An 18,821-nucleotide genomic window follows, 5' to 3' on the forward strand; every position below is an offset into this window, starting at 1 on the left:
ACTTTGTATGTATATATGTGAAGGAAATATGCCCTAGAGGCAATAATAAAGTTGTTATTTTATATTTCCTTATTCATCATAAATGTTTATTATTCATGCTAGAATTGTATTAACCGGAAACTTGATACATGTGTGGATACATAGACAAAACACCGTGTCCCTAGTAAGCCTATACTAGACTAGCTCGTTAATCAAAGATGGTTAAGTTTCCTAACCACATACATGTGTTGTCATTAGATGAACGGGGTCACATCATTAGGAGAATGATGTGATGGACAAGACCCATTCGTTAGCTTAGCATTATGATCGTTCAATTTTATTGCTATTGCTTTCTTCATGTTAAATACATATTCCTTCGACTATGAGATTATGCAACTCCCGGATACCGGAGGAATGCCTTGTGTGCTATCAAATGTCACAACGTAACTAGGTGATTATAAAGATGCTCTACAGGTATCTCCGAAGGTGTTTGTTGGGTTGGCATAGATCGAGATTAAGATTTGTCACTCCGAGTATCGGAGAGGTATCTCTGGGCCCTCTCGGTAATACACATCATAAGAAGCCTTGCAAGCAAAGTGACTAATGAGTTAGTTGCAGGATAATGTATTACGAAATGAGTAAAGAGACTTGCCGGTAACGAGATTGAACTAGGTATGAAGATACCGACGATTGAATCTCGGGCAAGTAAAATACCGATGACAAAGGGAATAACGTATGTTGTCATAACGGTTCGACCGATAAAGATCTTCGTAGAATATGTGGGAGCCAATATGAGCATCCAGGTTCCGCTATTGGTTATTGACTGGAGAGGTGTCTCGGTCATCTCTACATAGTTCTGATGACCCACAAGTATAGGGGATCAATTGTAGCTATTTTCGATAAGTAAGAGTGTCGAACCCAACGAGGAGCAGAAGGAAATGAGAAGTGGTTTTCAGCAAGGTAATGTGTGCAAGTGATGAAATTGTAAGTAGCGGAGTAGTTTGATAGGCAGATAATTTGTAACGAGCAAGTAACGGTAGTAGTAACAAAAGTGCAGCAAGGTAGCCCAATGCTTTTGAGGCAAAGGACAGGCCAAAACAGTCTCTTATGATAAGCAAAGTGTTCTTGAGGGTACATGGGAATTTCATCTAGTCACTTTCATCATGTTGGTTCGATTTGTGTTCTCTACTTTGATAACTTGATAGGTGGGTGGACCGGTGCTTAGGTGTCGTTCTTACTTGAACAAACCTCCTACTTATGATAAACCCTCCCGCAAGCATCCGCAACTACGAGAAAAGTATTAAGAATAAATTCTAACCATAGCATTAAACTTTTGGATCCAATCGGTCCTTTACGGAATAGCACATAAACTGGGGTTTAAGCTTCTGTCACTCTCACAACCCATCATCTAATTGCTACTCCACAATGCATTCCCTTAGGCCCAAATATGGTGAAGTGTCATGTAGTCGACGTTCACATGACACCGCTAAGGGAATCACAACATACATACTATCAAAATATCAAACACATATCAAGTTCGCATGAGTGATTTCTCCCGTGACCTCAAGAACAAAAGTAACCACTCACAAATGATAAACATGCTCAAGATCAGAGGGGTATTAAATAGCATATTGGATCTGAACATATAATCTTCCACCAAATAAACCATATAGTAATCAACTACAAGATGTAATCAACACTACTAGTCACCTACAAGTACCAATCTATAGTTCCGGTAACAAGATTGAACACAAGAGATGAACTAGGGTTTGAGATGAGATGGTGCTATTGAAGATGTTGATGGAGATTACCCTCCCCAAGATGGGAGAGTTGTTGGTGATGATGACGATGATGATTTCCCCCTCTGGGAGGGAAGTTCCCCCGGCGGAATCGCTCCACCGGAGGGCAAAAGTGCTCCTGCCCAAGTTCCGCCTCGAGACGGCGGCGCTCCGTCCCGAAAGTCCTCTCCTTATTTTTTCTAGGTCAAAATGACTTATGTACCAAAAGATGGGCACTGGAGGTGGGCCGAGGATAGCACAACCCACCAGGGCGCGCCTGGGCTCCCTGGCGCGCCCAGGTGGGTTGTGCCCACCTGGTGGGCCCCCTCTGGTACTTATTGGCTCCAATATTCCTCATATATTCCATAAAAAATCCTCATGAAGTTTCAGCTCATTTGGAGTTGTGCAGAATAGGTAGCCTGCCGTAGCTTTTTTCAGGTCCAGATTTCCAGCTGCCGGAATTCTCCCTCTTGGTGTATACACCTTGCATATTATGAGAGAAAAGGCATTAGAATTACTCCAAAACGCTTTATTATGGATAAGAACATCATAAATAACAGTAAGAAAACATGATGCAAAATGGACATATCAACTCCTCCAAGCTTAGACCTCGCTTGTCCTCAAGCGAAAAACCGAAATCGAAAAACATGTCCACATGCTTTGAGAGAGAGGTGTCGATAAAAAAAATACGGACATAGAAGCATCATGTTGATTATCATAACGGCAATAAAATTAAACATCGGACTCTTATCGTAGAACTTTTATCATATACTTCTCATGAATAAGTAACAGTTCATCACACAATTGAATTATAAAGCAAAAACTCTATTAGAAACCAACAAACTATGTTCTCTGTCAACTTTGCAACTACAACTCATCATCTTTTCAGGAAGGGTCACGTGTCGGAGCCTTTAGGAAAGTCCACATACTCAACCATCATATAGTCTTCTATGATTGCTAACACTCACCGCGTACACATGAGCAAAACGTTTCAACCAGACACATAGAAAGATAGGGGCTTATAGTTTCGCCTCCCAACATATTCACCTCAAGGGTGATGTCAACAATAATAACTCATGCTATCCATATTCAACAGGACATATGTGCCTAGATCTTTCCTCACCACATGATGCTTGCCAAAGGAGAAAAATAAAAAGGAATAGAAGGAAAACTTTGACTCTTTGCATAAAAGTAAATACATAAAAGTAAAAGATAGGCCCTTCGCAGAGGGAAGCAGAGGTTGCCATGCGCTTATTTGTTTGTATGTTCAACCCCTTAGTGCAAAAGAACGTCACATTACATTTCCCCTTGTGATAGCGACCTTTATTATGCAGTCTGTCACTTTTATTTTTCACCATCACAAGTTCGTGCAACGCTCCATTTTTTCTTACACTAAATGATCTCACACTTTTAGAAGCAACTTTTATTGCCTTTTTGCACCGATGACAACTTACTTGAGGGATCTTGCTCAATCCCTAGGTAGGTATGGTGGACACTTGAAAATAAGATTTGGGTTTCAGGGTTTTTTGATGCACAAGTAGTATCTCTACTTAGTGCGGAATTTTTGGCTAGCAAAGATAGGGGGCAAGCACCACATGTTGAAGGATCTATGAAAAATATGACTTCTGTGTGAATATAAACAAACATAAATCATTAACTTGTCTTCCTTGTCCAACGTCAACAATTTTGGCATATAATATTTTGGTGAGGGCTCACAATCACAAAAGATTTCTAGGATAGTATATTTATATGTGAATCTTCTCTTCCCTTATTAATTCTTTCATGAGTTGCATCATTGACTAATGCTATGTTTGTCAATCTCGAATAAATATTTCTACTTATACTTTTCCTTATGTGGTGCCATCACGTACCATAGGATTAGTATATAATCTTTTCTTTATTTATTTCCTTTCTCTTTTTATTTCTTTATTTCTTTTCTTTTATTTTTAATATGAAAGTAAAGAAGCAAAAACTCAAACTAAACTTTTATTATATAACTTGCACACGATTACAAGGATAGATCACTAAGCAAACTCTCAAAGAAGTAGGGATCGAACTAACTTTAGTCATCTAAAGCAAAAGATCGAACTAAAATAAGTAAAAGTAATAAGATAGTGGGATGATACGATACCGGGGCACCCCCCCCCCCCCAAGCTTAGCGGAAGCCAAGGGGAGTGTCCATACCCGAGACTCAGTTCTCCTTTGGTGATGAAGAATAAGGTGGTGGTGAAGAAGAAGAGATCTTGTCCTCGGATTTTCATGGCAGTGGTCCACCATCATAAGAGGAGGAGTGAGTCTCACGGGTCCTGCAACTAGCAGCCAAACTCATACCTTTAAACCTCGCCTCATATTCAAAGACTTGGTTTTGAAGATCATAGATCTGGCTTTGGAGAAAGTTGATTTGCTCGTTGAGGGTGAAGATGATGTCCTTCATGGGCTTGCCGTCCACCTTGAGATCACGAGAAAGGTCCGTGATCATGAGGTGATTGGCATTGAGCCCACGCTCCACCATCCCCTTGCACCGGAAGACTTCCTGCTCCATGGCTTCAAGCCCGGCCTCCATGGTTCCCGTGCCCTTGGTGTCGGTGTCAATAGGGGGTCCCGAACTGTGCGTCTAAGGTCGATGGTAATAGGAGACGGGGGACACGATGTTTACCCAGGTTCGGGCCCTCTCTATGGAGGTAATACCCTACTTCCTGCTTGATTGATCTTGATGAATATGAGTATTACAAGAGTTGATCTACCACGAGATCGTAATGGCTAAAACCCACCTTAACCGGGAACTCCCCGAAATTTTCCTCGCCCTCGCTTCTACCACGGTGTTTTCCGTCATGGACGGCCCAAAGCATGTCATGCAGCTGCGTCTCCGGCCCGCCCAGGACGAAAAGCCCATTTTCTGTCATGATTTTTTTGTCATAGAAGTAGGAGCCCACCACATCTATGATGATACCGGGTTTTATCACAATTATCGTCATAAAAGTGTCATAAGTATGACAGAATTTTTTTTCGTTCGGTCCAAAATGTCACGGATGTGTCTTTTTTTGTAGTGAGTAGAGATCCTTTAACAACGTCATTAAAAATGTGGCGGAGAAGAATTATGAATAAAGAGAAGTTGTATCGGTATTCTGGTGTGTCAATTTGGTTGATGCACTTGGTTTATGTATTACAACAATATGTGTGTTTCCGCCCCTCAACCTTAGACCTCGCAGCGTTATGCTATTTGTTTAGTTTTGCCAGTTCGGTATGTACGTGACTTGTACTATGATCTTTATGATATATAAATGAGACACATATTACCATGCAAAAAAGAAAAGAAAAAACCTTAGAGCGGACACGTGGGGAAAATTTACCTTGTTTTTTCTTTCACCCGCAAAAGAAAAAAAGATACTTTTGTTTTACACAAAGACAAAGACAAAGACAAAGACAAAGACAAAGAAAATATCTCCTCCTCGGGCTCCAAACATCATGGGCGTGGGTGAATGAGCCTGGTCCGGCCCAGCCCGGCCCGGTCGACGAGGGCACGCGTTCTGCGGTGGTGGGAAGGCCGAAGGCGTAAAAGAGCGCTGGTGGGAAGCCTTCATCGGCAGAGAGAAGACAAGACAAGAGACGCCTAACCCAAACCCTAGCATCGTCCTCGACCTCGACCCCCTCCCTCCCCCGGCCGGCAATCCATGGCGCTGCGCAACCTGGCCGCGAAGTTGCGGATCCCCACCTCTGCTGCTGCCCGGCTCCCGTCGCCCCCCACCCCTGCTGCTTTCCGGCTCCCATCGGACCCTAGCGTTCCGCCGCCGTCCGTTTCTCGGCTCGAGGTATGCTCCTCCTCCTGCACACCGCGCTCCCTCAATTAAATCACTAGTTGGAGTCGGTAGAGCAAATCGACCAATAGATGGGTGATCTCTTGGATTCCCCAACTCCGGATCTCGACCCTTCGCTGTCGCTGAGACCACAAGTTTCGCCCGCCCTTGCCATATTCAAGTCTTGCCCTTGTGCTGTTGCTTGAATCCTCGCTAGCTAATCGATTTGACATTGAATTAATCTGCCCCAAAAGACTAGCAGATTCGTAGTCGTAGGTGGCCAATTTCATGGTTGTCTATCCCTAGTTCCTTTCTTGCAAGAGAGGCTCCGGAGTAAAAAGCACAAACACATACCATACCCACGCTAACCTTCTTTGGGTATGTAGTCTTCCCGAACTTAGAGTTTTCCCTTGCCTTCGCCGTTACAAATTACGCTCTGATGCATATGTGAGTTCTTTATTGGCTAATAATCCTTGTTGGCAGAATTTTACATGATGTGGCTCTCAAAACATTTGTTATTCTCACGCCTTTTTGCCTTTGACGTGGTTGATTCGCTGTTGCAGATCATTCTAACTTGAAAACATTTGTTATTGTCATGAAAGCTCTTCTCTTTTTTTGCCTTTGACGTGGTTGACGCGCTAGCTGTTACAGATCATTCTAACTTGACAACCATTTGTTATTGTCATGAAAGCTCTTCCCTTTTTTGCCTTTGATGTGGCTGACGCGCTCGCTGTTACAGATCATTCTAACTTGACAACCATTTGCGTTGTCATGAAAGCTCTTCTCGTTTCGCCTTTGCATGAGGCTGGTGCGCAGATCCTTATTTTAGTCATTCAGTTGATCAATTCACAGATTTGAACGAGAGACACACTAAATTCTGACTACTAGTGTTAATCGGCAACTTGATTTGGGATGATTGCACATTGTATCCCTTGTACGGCGTAAGTTTTGTAAGATCTGAAAATTAGAACACTAACAGTCAAAGATCTGACATTGCAGTACCAACAGTCAGGAATGCTCCCCTATAAATGTTTTTTGCAGCTGTTTGTTGAAAGTTTTCGACTTAGTGTAATATCTGAACTCATCAGGTCTATTGATTTCAAGAGCTTTTAGCACTGCAAATAGTGTCTCGTGATATTTTTGTTCCCCTTTATCCTACCATGACATGCAAGGATACCAAGGCTAAATCTTGGTCACTACCTTCTAATCTTCTTTTACCTTGTTGAATTGTAGAGCGCCAGAGACTGGTACCAGTTCCAGCGGGCACGTTATGATGATGTGACAAGAGAGTTTAGAAACTTCAGGTAAAAGCTACAACAACTTCCATTTTAATCCCTCTGTAAAGAAAATATAAGAGTGATCTAAACATTCTTATATTTCTTTACGGGAGGGAATGATTAATTATTATGATTGGTTGAGCTTGTGTCGTCTGAAAGGGTGGCGCCTTAATGTATTTTTTCTTTTTCTTTTTGGCAGGCTTGAGGTTGTGTGGTCTGAAAGGGTGGCTAACCTGCTTGATTTGGCTTACAAGGTGGGTTGTCCTATTGTCGTTGGTGGTGTGGTCATGAAAGGGATTGCCTATCGGGTGCTTGCCTATCAGAAGATGTGATGGGGGTAATGGCCATGTGCTGCTCTGTTCATTAGTGCAGATGCGTGTGCACTTGTGGTGAGCACTCTGGTTGTGGTAACTGGGAACTGCCTGCAAGAGCAGATAACCATGTAGAAATAAATGGTTTGTTGCGTACGTGTCTTGATCCGTTGTGTGTCATGGACCAGTGGTTTTGACTTGATGTAATTGTGTCTAAGCGTACTTCTTCCTGGTAATGGTGTTGGTGCACTTGGTTTGATGAAGAATGTTTTTTTGAGCCTTGGTTTGATGAAGAATGTTTTTTTGAGCCTTGGTTTGATGAAGAATGTTGTGTTTGCTTTCAACTTTTGTTTGTGCTTGTGAAAGTACTGATTGTGAGGTTCTCCGTTTGCACGCTGTTCAGGGGTCTGGTTTATGTACTGTGGACTTGGCCACTTTGCTTTTTGTAGCGGCAACTTTGTCAATTTTCCACATACTGGTCAAGTTTGTAAGCTTTTGACAGTGAAGCGATAAGCTGGAACTGTTGTGCCTGATGATGTCCAACTTATCCATACAATTTTGAGGACGTGTATATCAGAGTACCAATTATCCATACTACTTGTCCATACAACCGTTCTGTGTCATGGACAGGTGGTTATGACGTAATTTATTTTTGTCAAAGCGTACTTCGTCCCCGTGATGTTTATTGCACTTGTTCGTTTGATGAAGAATGTTTTTGTTTGTGCTTGTGAATGTACTGAGTGGAGTGAGGTTTCTCCGGTTGCACTTTGTTCAGGGGCCACTTTGTTTATTGTGGCGGTAACTTTCTCAACTGTGCCCATACTAAGCTGGAAGTGCTAATGTCCAACTTGTCCATGCAATTTTGAGGATGTGTATATCAGGGTACCAATTATTTTTAAACTATATCATTATCTTTGCTGGAAACTCAAGAGAAGAATATATTTTCCAGTGCTATGTGTGCGTAACATTTCTATACGAAACCACTTACCAAGATGCTTGTATGCCATAAAACATATTTACCATCACTGGAGGTATGTGCGAGGTTTGTCATGGTACAGTATGGGCCAAACTATATTCTTTTTCCCAAATGCTAACCGTATACTCCTATGACAGGCTAGGGACCTGCACCCGGTAAAAAAGAAACCTAAATGCTTGTTAGCGTTCACTGATTTTCAGCATTTCCGAGCGAACGCCCTTAGAGCGCGTGAATTCTGAAGCATTTGCTCCACAGACATTAAGATGGCAATCTAAGCGAACACATTAGGGATGACAATCTAAGCGAACACATACGGGATGGCATTTCTGTTTCTTGAGCATGGTAGTTTTCACTTTTTGTTGTTGTTGATGTAGTATGACAATTTCCTTGCCAGGATGGCAAATCCTGAGCATGCCAATTTTTACAGTTTTTTTAGGATGGCAATTCTCTATGTTGCAATCATCGCAAATCTTTGAAAATGCATAGGAATAATTGTTCGAAATCAAAATGATCGATTCCTCTTGACGATGGTTACAGGGCGCTTATACATCTCCTGGAGAGACACGACGACCCAGAGGAGGCGTCGGTTCCAGGGAGATGCATCGGTTGCCAGGGACACAGGCGTCCGTGCGGTGCAACCGCTTGTCCGTTGGGCAAGGGTAGATTTCCCTTAATTACAGAATTAATTTCAACACTCCTCCTAATCTACGGTTGATCATGTAGAATCATCTTCAGGATTGACCGGAAAGCTCTATCATCTCAAAAGATTCTTCTCCAAAAGTTCTTCATAAAATCTTTGATGAGATCCTGAAACATATACTCACAAAGAGAGATAGCGTAATGTGCTGTTTGAACAAGGATATCTCAAGAAGAGACTCCCCCTGATGCTTGCAAGTCCCGAAGTCGTCGCATACCAATTTCATGAACATATTTCCAGAACATAGAATTTGGTAGAGACTTGATAAATATCAGCAAGATTTTCGCATGATTTAATTTGTAAGACGTTTATTTCCCCGCTTTGCTGAAGATCATGGGGAAAACCCACTTAGGAGAAATATGCTAGTAATATTACTCTTAATGTATCATGTTTGCATATGTGCAACACAGTCCGCATTGTCTTAATAGATAATGGTTGGTGATTCCATCGAACCAATTCCACATGACTGTTGTATGTGGTTTATCATTCTGCGAAGCCATACACATTCGCATGTTGCTTCAAATAATGAAATTATTTCAGAATGATTGGTAGATGTTGCCTCCAGAGTCTGTTTTAAAGACTTCCATGATATAGCAGTGCCACCATGTAGGAACACGAAGCCGGTCTGTGATTTGGCATTATGGGGATCAGACAAATAGCCGGCATCTACATATCCAATCATATCAGAGTCTTGATTTTTCTGGAACTGGAAAAATAGGCCAAGATCCTTTGTGCCTTGGAGATACCAAAAGATATTCTTCACTCCAGACTAATGACGTTTGGTGGAAGCTGCGCTATGTCTAGCAAGTAGATCCACTGCAAATGCAATACCTAGTCTTGTGCAATTTGCAAGATACATAAGCGCTCCAACGGCACTGAGGTATGGAACTTCAGGTCCCAACACCTCTTCTCCATCATCCCTTGGTCCGAACAGATCTTTCTCTGAGTCTAGAGATCGAACCACCATGGGATCTTCCAAATATAATGTGGGAGAAATATTCAAAAATTTGCAAGTTTGATATGCGAGGGAAGATGATCTCAATCGCAAAAACATGTTCAAGAGAACTTGATATGGGTAAACACATGGAAGATGCCATTATTCTCAGATAAAATCTGGTACTTTATTTATATTATCAATTCATTACACAATATAAACACACTAATAATTACACAAGTCTTAACCTAGATTTAATCTAGAACTGGACTAGAATGTAAGTAGCAGTCAAACTAGGTACTAAACAGTACTCCCTCTGTTCCAAAATAGATGACCCAACTTTGTACTAACTTTAGTACAAAGTTGGGTCATCTATTTTGGAACGGAGGGAGTACTAAACATAGTCTAAAACTGCACTAATACAATAATTAGTACTAGTATTTAACTAAAAGCAGAGAAGAAAGAAAAAAAATGAAAAACAAATCCTGAAGGGAGCTAGCATGCCGGTCGCCTGGGCCTGGGCTAGCAGCCACCCGCACCGCATAAGAAGAGGAGGCGAGGGGTGGGGCGGTTACGGATAAGGACCCCCCCCCGACCCTCACCACGCTCGATCCCCCACCACCACCTGCGCTCGCGGGGAGCAGGGAGCCCAGTCGACGGCGGTTGAGGCGAGCGCCGGCGCCTCCCCTCGCATCTCAAGTAGTCAGTGACACGACACCAACGAGGCCTCTTCATCCGAAGAGGAGACAACGACGGTGGGGGCTGGCGCAGCGGAGTAGCGGCAAAGCTGAGGTTCGCCGGAGCCCATGAGCCTGGGCGGCGGCCGGGGCGGCGGTCAAGGGTTGCGACGGCGCACCCGAAGAGGCGGCCGAAGCGCCGCTCCGCGCGGCTGCTCGAGCCCGCGGGTGTCTCCTATTGAGGCGTGCTGGCGGCGGCGGCGCCCTCCATGCCGACTCCAAGGCGGATGACGCTGGAGGCGCCGGTTGGCACGGAGATGAAGGCGAGCGCTTCCTCTGCATTCACCATCGAGCGCATCGGTACCGGGGCGTAGCCAGGCGGGCGGAGGCTCGGACCAGCGGCCACGGCATTAGGCGTCGGCGTCGACGGCGGGATCCATGCGGCCGGCGAAGGAGGGGGTGGAGGTGGAGACCCAGTGGGCAAGGCAGGCGCGACAGCGGACCCGTAGACCATCGGGGCGCACAGGTCGGCCACCATCCGAGGGTTGAACCTCAGGGGCGCACGGCCATGGGCGCGGGGAGTACCGCGGTGTGCGCGTCCGGTGGCGCGGCGGTGGTGTCCAGGTACGTGGTCACCTCCACGCATGCCCCTCCCAGCGCCATGGTGGCCGCGTCCAGCGGCATGGCCTGCATCCGGCGACGGAAACGCCGGAGGCCACCCACTCCATGGCGGCGAGGGGAAACGAGGCGGTAGCGGCGACCGTCCTAGCGGATCATGAGAAGGAAGAAGGAAACGATTTCGGACATCTCACTGGCGAGTCTTGATCTCTTCTCTCCCTTTCTTTCTCTGTTCTTTCTTGCTCTTCGCTGGTTGTTCTACAGGTTGATAACGTGTTCGAAATCAAAATGATCGATTCCTCTTGACGATGGTTACATGACGCTTATATATCTCCTGGAGAGACACGACGATCCAAAGGAGGCGTCAGTTCTAGGGAGATGCATCGGTTGCCAGGGACACAGGCATCCATGTGGTGCAACCGCTTGTCCGTTGGGCAATGGGAGATTTCCCTTAATTACAGAATTAATTTTAACAATAATCATGCTGTAGGATGCCATGTTTTACTTTAGAACATAGCAAATCCTTATATAATACCCCCTCATTTCCGGTTTATAGGGCTTATCTTAAAATCTTAGTTTTTTCCATTTTATAAGGCTCAATTTGGTTGTTCACTATCACAAGTTCAGATACCAAGGTGCATTAAATCATTGTATGCAAGTATTAAGAGAAAATTGACCAATATGTACTTTATGCATGCATTCATCGCAATTAATACATTGGTAAACATAAATTTTTAAGAAAAATAAGAGCATTAATGGAGTGTTTTTGCAAATTACAAAAAGTATTCCATCACTCACCATCTATCTTGGTTGGTGAGATTTTTGAATTGAGCCCTATAAACCGAAAAGGAGGGAGTAGGATGACAAATTTATCTGTTTTTACATGATAATTCTGGAGCGTTTGTTGTGAGTGGTTTTTTGAGCAAAAATCTTTGTTTATTTTTACCTTGCTATGGGAGATGGTAGTTCACTCGGGTGACCTCTATGAGGGAACGCCAGCATGTTACTTGAGGATCGCTTCGCTCATCGCTGCCAAGCAGGTGTCCTGCTTGCATCTCCATCGAGCACGCCCTCGAAGCCGCTCGACGAGACACTACACTACGCCCATGAGACGGTCGTGGAACCTTCATCAAGGACGTCGCCGGACTGTCATAGAAGAGCACAATTTTACGTTGTCACGGGCGATGTCAGCCACGATGCTGGTTCATCACGCTCATGGTCACGCCGAGCCTTGCCGAAGGGCATATTGCGTCGGCCGTCACATGGTCCTCGTCGTCGCAAGTGCCGATGGATCCTTATTTTTCAACATGATTCTGTTTGAGCTAAATATACATTCTATGCAGATTTGCAGTTTATTTATGCAAAAAGTATGTAATATTTAAACGTTTATGCATAAAATAAACGGAGATTCGCGGCATTCCAAGGTCGCGATGTGATCCAACATGTTTTCTTGTTGCGGAGGTACTAGGCCCCGTTGTTGAGGACCTCGTGGATGATGTAGAGGCTCTCCCATGCGGAGGACAACGTGTTCTTGCGTGGTTTCTGCTTGAGGCGTATGACGAGGTCACCGACATTGAACTCGCGTGCTTGCACGCGCCGAACTTGGTACTGGCGCAGCTTCTGTTGATAAATATTTGTGCGTTCGAGGGCGAGGAGGTGTGCCTATTACTTTGCGGTGACGTCGTCTTTCCTGCTTTCCTCGGCGGCCTCCTATTCGTATGCGCGGACTCATGGCGAGTCGCACTCGATGTCTAATGAGAGAACTGCCTCTGCTCCATACACCATGAAAAAGGGTGTGTAGCTGATTGACTTGTTTGGCGTCGTCCATAAGCTCCAGAGGACGGACGGGAGCTCCTCCACTCAGTTGCCTTTCGTTCATAGGAGCGGTGTTATGAGTCGTGGCTTTAGAACTTCCATGATCAGTCTATTGGCCTGTTCGACCTGTCCGTTGGACTGGGGGTGGGCCACCGATGCGTAGTCTATGTCTGTCGTTTATGACAGAAATCATGGAATACCGCAGCGATGAAGTTGGATCCGTTGTCTGTAATGATGTTGTGCGGGACACCGAAGCGGTGGATGTGGCCGGAGACGAACTTCTGTTGTGTCGGCCTCCGTGTTGGTCACCGGCTTGGCTTCCATTCACTTGGTGAACTTGTCGATTGCCACCAAAAAAAACTTGTGTCCTCTTGGTGAAGGTGAGAACCACTTTTGTGGGGACCCACATGGTATGAACGTTCAAGGAGGAGCTCCTCCAGGGAGCTCCACTTGCCTCTCCTTTATGCCCTTATGAAGGTCATCTGTGATGGGTTTTTTGGTATTTTCAAATGCCACTCCACCCCTTGGCTTTTCCTATAAATAGAGGTGGAGAGGAGCTCCCCACACTCACTCTTTCTCTCACACAATATGCCATGCATGATCTGACTTCTTTTCTCCCTCACACGATATAATTTCGTAGAGCCGAAAGGCTGTCTGGGTTCCGGTGGGAACTAGTTCTGGACGGCGAAACCTTGCCGGATAGCTGACACCGTATGTGTGCAACCCCATAGAGAGGTCGTAGGTTTGATCTTTTTACAGAGGGGCTGCTCGAGGGTCCTCCCGAAGGGCTGTCCGAGTTTAGAGGGTTACCGCCTCCCGAATGGTTGTCCGTGACACCGTCCGAGGGATTGTCCAAGCACCTCCGAAAGGGCTGTCCGTGACACCGTCCGAGGGACTATCCTACCGCCTCCCGAATGGTTGTCCGTGACACCGTCCGAGGGATTGTCCAAGCACCTCCGAAAGGGCTGTCCGTGACACCGTCCGAGGGACTGTCCAACCGCCTCCCAAAGGGCTGTCCAAGGAATAGACGAGGGATAACATGCTCGCGGTTAGGAGGTTGTAAATCCTAGCTGCGGGGATCTGCACCGACGATCTACATCGACTCTACTTTCGCTGCGCTACTATTCGGTAACGATCAGATCAAAAACCTTGTATGCATCTTCATAGTGGTCCTGGGCTGGTGCATAGGTCAGGAATTTTTGTTTTCTGCTGCGTTACCCTACAGACTTTTCAAAATTCCATGACTAGAAGTCCTCTACATTGCGTGTACATACAGGGATTTGTAATATTGCCATCACATCATATGGTAGAAAGACTTGGCCAATGATTTTAGAATCCCATCTAGTTTCTTGAGTGTGAATTAGTTCACTAACCATCCGTGGTGGATCAGCTTCCTTGGATACAATAGGACACATGTTCTCCGGTCTCGGAATCCAATTCATGTTCGAAATTTCTGTAGTCTCACCCGTTGCCAGTCCTCTTGATAAGACCTTGCTTCATGATATCTCGGTCTTCTACTAAAGATCGCCAAATTTGGGACGAGTGAGAACCCACTTCGGCCAAAAAAAATCTGTGTTTGGGAAGTAGACCGCCTTAAGAATTCTGGCGATCAATGATGCTGGACATTCAAAGATCCCTGAGGCCTGTTTAGCTAGAAGAGCTAAATTGAATATTTTGAAATCCCGAAAACCTAGGGCGCCCATGCATTTTGGCATGCACATAGTGTCCCGTGATACCCAGTAAGGCACAAAGGGCCTTCTGCTGCAAGAAGAAAAGAAAAAAGATACGGTGAAATAGGATCACCTTGACGAAGCCCATATGTTGGTTTAAACTCTTCTAGCTTCTGACCATTGGAGAGTACTGAAAAAGAAACCGACCTGACCATTCCCATTATAATCTTGACCCAATTCTCCCGAAAACCAAGTTTGAGCATTATAGCCTCTAGATACTCCCACTCTGCTCGGTCATATGCTTTCATCATATGAAGGTTTAGTGCACCATGTGTGTGCTTCTGTGCCTTATCCCTCTTCATGAAACGCAAGCACTCATACGCCAGCCGCCCCGGAACAAAAGCGGACTGTTCTTTAGAAATTATTTGCGGCAACACTAGCTTCAAACGGTTAGCAATGACTTTGGACGCAATCTTATATAAAACATTGCAAAGACTGGCAGGCCGAAACTGGGACAGTAACACTGGATTTTTTTTTAGGGTAATAACACTGGATTTTTTTTTACCTTAGGGATGATGAGAACCAAAACTTTGTTATTAATCTTTTTTTTTGGAGGGAAAAACTGTGTTATTAATCGCTGTTGCTACTTTTTTTTTTTGAGAAGACGCTGTTGCTACTTCAGCGGTGCTCGACTCGCAGCTGGTGGATGGGCTGGCCCATGATGTGGAACCGGTCTACTCGTGCTTACCCGTGCGCACAGTGCTCGTGTCCAGGGGAGGAAGGGTTCCGGCGGCGGCGGCGGCGGCGGCAACCGCACCATGAAGATGGCCGGAAAGTTGGTCATGTCCAAGAGAGGTCTAGCCATCGCTGAGAGAGGGGACGAGTCTGACGAGGAGCAACTGGAGAGATACAAGCATGTCTTCGGTCAACCCCTCTCACCGGAACAGATCGAGGCTTTGACCGCGCTTGCCAAGGCCCGTGACGCGGGGGCCAGCCAAGGTCTAGCTTCCGGCTTGTCAATTTTATAGTTTCCCTATAGATTGCAACCTTCTGATCAGGAACGTGTGGGGGCTGAATAACCCCGCACCGCGTGGTGTCGTTCGCTCTGTTGTCTCCCTCAACAATGTACCGGTGGTCTGTTTACAAGAGTCCAAGCTTGAATTTGTTGATCTGGGAATCATCCAGCAATGCTGTGGTGCTCGTTTCTCTGATTTTGTATTTTGCCCCTGCTGTTGGAACTAGAGTTGGTGTCATTTTGGCATGGGACAGTGCTGTGGCAGATTCAGTAATCCCGTCGAGCGCCGGAGTTTTGTCGCTGCCGAGGGCTGCTTTGTTTGTTCCGGCTTTAAATTCAGTTTAATCAATGTTTACGGACCGCAAGAGGGTGCTGCCAAGTTGGCTCTACTAGATGATTTGATTGAAGAGACAAGTTTCTGATGTGCATTCTCGCTGGGGACTTCAATCTCATTGCTAGGGCCGCGGACAAGAGCAACCCGAACATTAACAGGAGATTGATGGCTGCGTTCAGGGCTTTCATCAATGAATTGCAGCTCAAAGACCTTTACCTTCATGGCCGCCGGTATACTTGGAGCAATGGGCAGCAAAATGCCACTATGGTGAAGCTGGACAGAGTGCTTTTCAACGAGGAAGGGAATGCTATGATGCCGAGCTGTCTGCTGCAGGCTCTTTCATCGGATATGTCTGATCACTATCCTATCCTGCTGACTTGCGACGCTAATTTCAGGCCCGTTCAAAGGTTCAGATTCAAAAACCATTGGGTTCGCATGGACGGATTCCAGCAGGTGGTCAATGCGGCGTGGCAGGCTGATCCGAACTGCCGTGATGCTTACCTGTTGCTGCATAGGAAGCTTGCCCGCCAGAGCGTTGCGCGCTTCGAATTCGCGTATGATTGGTGACCTCCAGCTTCGGGCCACGGTTTCGAGCAAGCTGATCTTCATGTTGGACCAGGCTATGGATAGGCGGCAGCTGTCTTAAGATGAAAGAAGATCGCTGCTTTGCAGCGCTCCATGTGGAGGCAAAGATCCAGAATTCAATGGATTCGGGAAGGTGATGCAAGTACAAGATTTTTCCATGCCAAAGCTTCAGCTCGTCATAGGAAGAATTATATTCACCGTCTTGTGGTCGAGGGGACACCAATCACCAGCCAGGATGGCAAGGACAAGGCCCTATTTCAATTTTACTCACAGCTCTTGGGCCGCAAGCGCAACAGGGCAAACTCGCTAAATGTGGACGCCATCGGTATTGTGGCATCTGATCTCACTGAATTGGAGCAACCAATCCTTGAAGATGAAGTGAAGGCGGTGTTGTTCGAGCTCGATCCGAACAAGGCGCCGGGTCCTGACGGGTATACGCCATGTTTTTTTCAGAGCTGCTGGGACACTGTCAAGGAAGATGTCATGAGGGCCATCGGCGAGGTAGAAAAGCTTAATGCAACCGACCTGCACCTGCTCAACTCGGCTACCATAGTATATTGTTGCCAAAGAATCCTGACGTGGCTTCGCCTCATGACTACCGGCCAATAGTCTCATCAACTTCTTTTGGCAAGCTTTTTATGAAAATTTTGGCCGCTAGGCTGCGATGCCGGATGGAGGAGCTCGTCCAGCCCTGTCAAAGTGCGTTCATCAAGGGACGGACAATCCACGACAACTTTATGTACGTGCAGTGCCTCGCCAGAAAATTCAAGCAATCCACGACACCAGCGCTCATGGTAAAATTAGATATTGAGAAGGCCTTTGATTCGGTTTCGTGGGAATTTCTGCTGCAAGTGCTCTAGGCCAAGGGTTTTGGCTGTAAATGGCGTGATTGGCTCTCAATTATGCTCTCCTCTGCCTCTTCCAAGGTGCTGGTTAATGGTAACCTCACGGAAGCGATTATCCATCAGCAGGGTCTCCGGCAAGACGATCTTTTGTCGCTGTTGCTGTTCTTCATCGCCATGGATTGTCTTGCTGCTCTTGTCACTGCTGCGGTCAATGCCTCGGTTCTGAAGCCCATCGGCAATCAGCCAATGCCGTATCACACATCTCTCTATGCGGATGATGCTGTCATATTCATTAATCCTAGGGTGGATGAGATGTCTTCGTTGAAGAATTTGCTGCGTCTCTTTGGGGAAGCTACTGGCCTGCATACCAATTTCAACAAGAGCTCCTTCATGCCCATTCGATGCGAGGGACTGGATTTGACGTTGATCTTGGGGGAGGCACTGGGAGTTTGCAAGAGCTTCCCTTGCAAGTATCTGGGAATGCCTCTTTCCGACTCCCAGCTGAAAAAAAATGGATTTTCAAGAATATTTGGACAAGATCTTGAGCAAGGTTAAATGCTGGAAGCTGGGGCACATGGGAATTGATGGTCGTTTGATACTGGTGAAGCATGTCCTGTCGGCCATGGTGGTGTTTCAGATGATTGCGCTTGCACAACTGATATGGCTGCGCAAATTCGTCGACAAGTTAAGAAGAGGATTCCTATGGGAGAGCAAGGAAGTGGCTGTGGGTGGCAAATGTTTGCTGAGATGGAAAGCGGTGTGCCGTCCAAAAGAGTTTGGCGGCCTCGGCATCTCCAACCTGCTAGCGCAGGGCCTCGTTCTCAGGCTTCGATGGCTTTGGCAATCGTGGGCGGAGCCAGCTAAACCTTGGGCAGGGCTGCAAATTCCAATCGACCGCAAGCTCAACTATCTTTTCAATGCATCGGTTCGGTTCGTTCTCGGAGATGGCAAGAAGATCAAGTTCTGGCTGGACCCTTTGCTGCATGGTGTGAGTCTAAGTAGCTGCGTGCCGGATGTGTTCAGTTGCTGCACGAGGAAGAACCTCTCGGTCTCGCAAGCACTGCTAGGGAACCGGTGGATCAGACACCTGCGTGGCAACCTACCACCCATTGCTGTTGCGCAATTCTTCAAGATTTGGACCGACATTGCCGAGGTTCAGCTAACGCCGGATTGAGCAGACACGGTTACCTGGAGATGGACTGAAAATAGTATCTTCTCCTCCGCCTTTGCTTACGCTATTCAGTTCGAGGGTTGCTCTCGGACAGCTTTGAGGGACACGGTCTGGTGCTCCGATGCACCTCTCAAATGTCGCATCTTCGCGTGGTTGGCCGTTCTGGGCAAATGTCTGACCCGGGACAACCTGCGGAAGAGGGGCTGGTCCCATGATCCGGTTTGCTGTCTGTGTCGCTCGGGGGATGAAGGCGGCGTTCACTTGCTCGTCCAATGCGCATTTGTTCAGGCTATTTGAGGGCTCATGCTGCTGCGCTGCAATCTCCCGCCCACCTTAGCCCCCTCC

The 18,821-nt window shown here is 46.2% G+C and overlaps 1 protein-coding gene across 1 annotated transcript; it reads left to right on the forward strand.

The window, feature by feature from the left end:
• Nucleotides 1-5,309: 5,309 nt before the first annotated feature.
• LOC123146156 (uncharacterized) lies at nucleotides 5,310-7,446 on the forward strand. Its single transcript, XM_044565745.1, has 3 exons — nucleotides 5,310-5,566; nucleotides 6,785-6,855; nucleotides 7,028-7,446. Exons 1-3 carry the CDS (start codon nucleotides 5,429-5,431, stop codon nucleotides 7,158-7,160), a joined length of 342 nt encoding a protein of 113 aa, XP_044421680.1. The 5' UTR covers nucleotides 5,310-5,428; the 3' UTR covers nucleotides 7,161-7,446.
• Nucleotides 7,447-18,821: the final 11,375 nt, after the last annotated feature.

The sequence above is a fragment of the Triticum aestivum genome, chromosome 6D (assembly GCF_018294505.1).
Source record: "Triticum aestivum cultivar Chinese Spring chromosome 6D, IWGSC CS RefSeq v2.1, whole genome shotgun sequence".
NCBI classification, from domain to species: Eukaryota; Viridiplantae; Streptophyta; class Magnoliopsida; order Poales; family Poaceae; genus Triticum; species Triticum aestivum.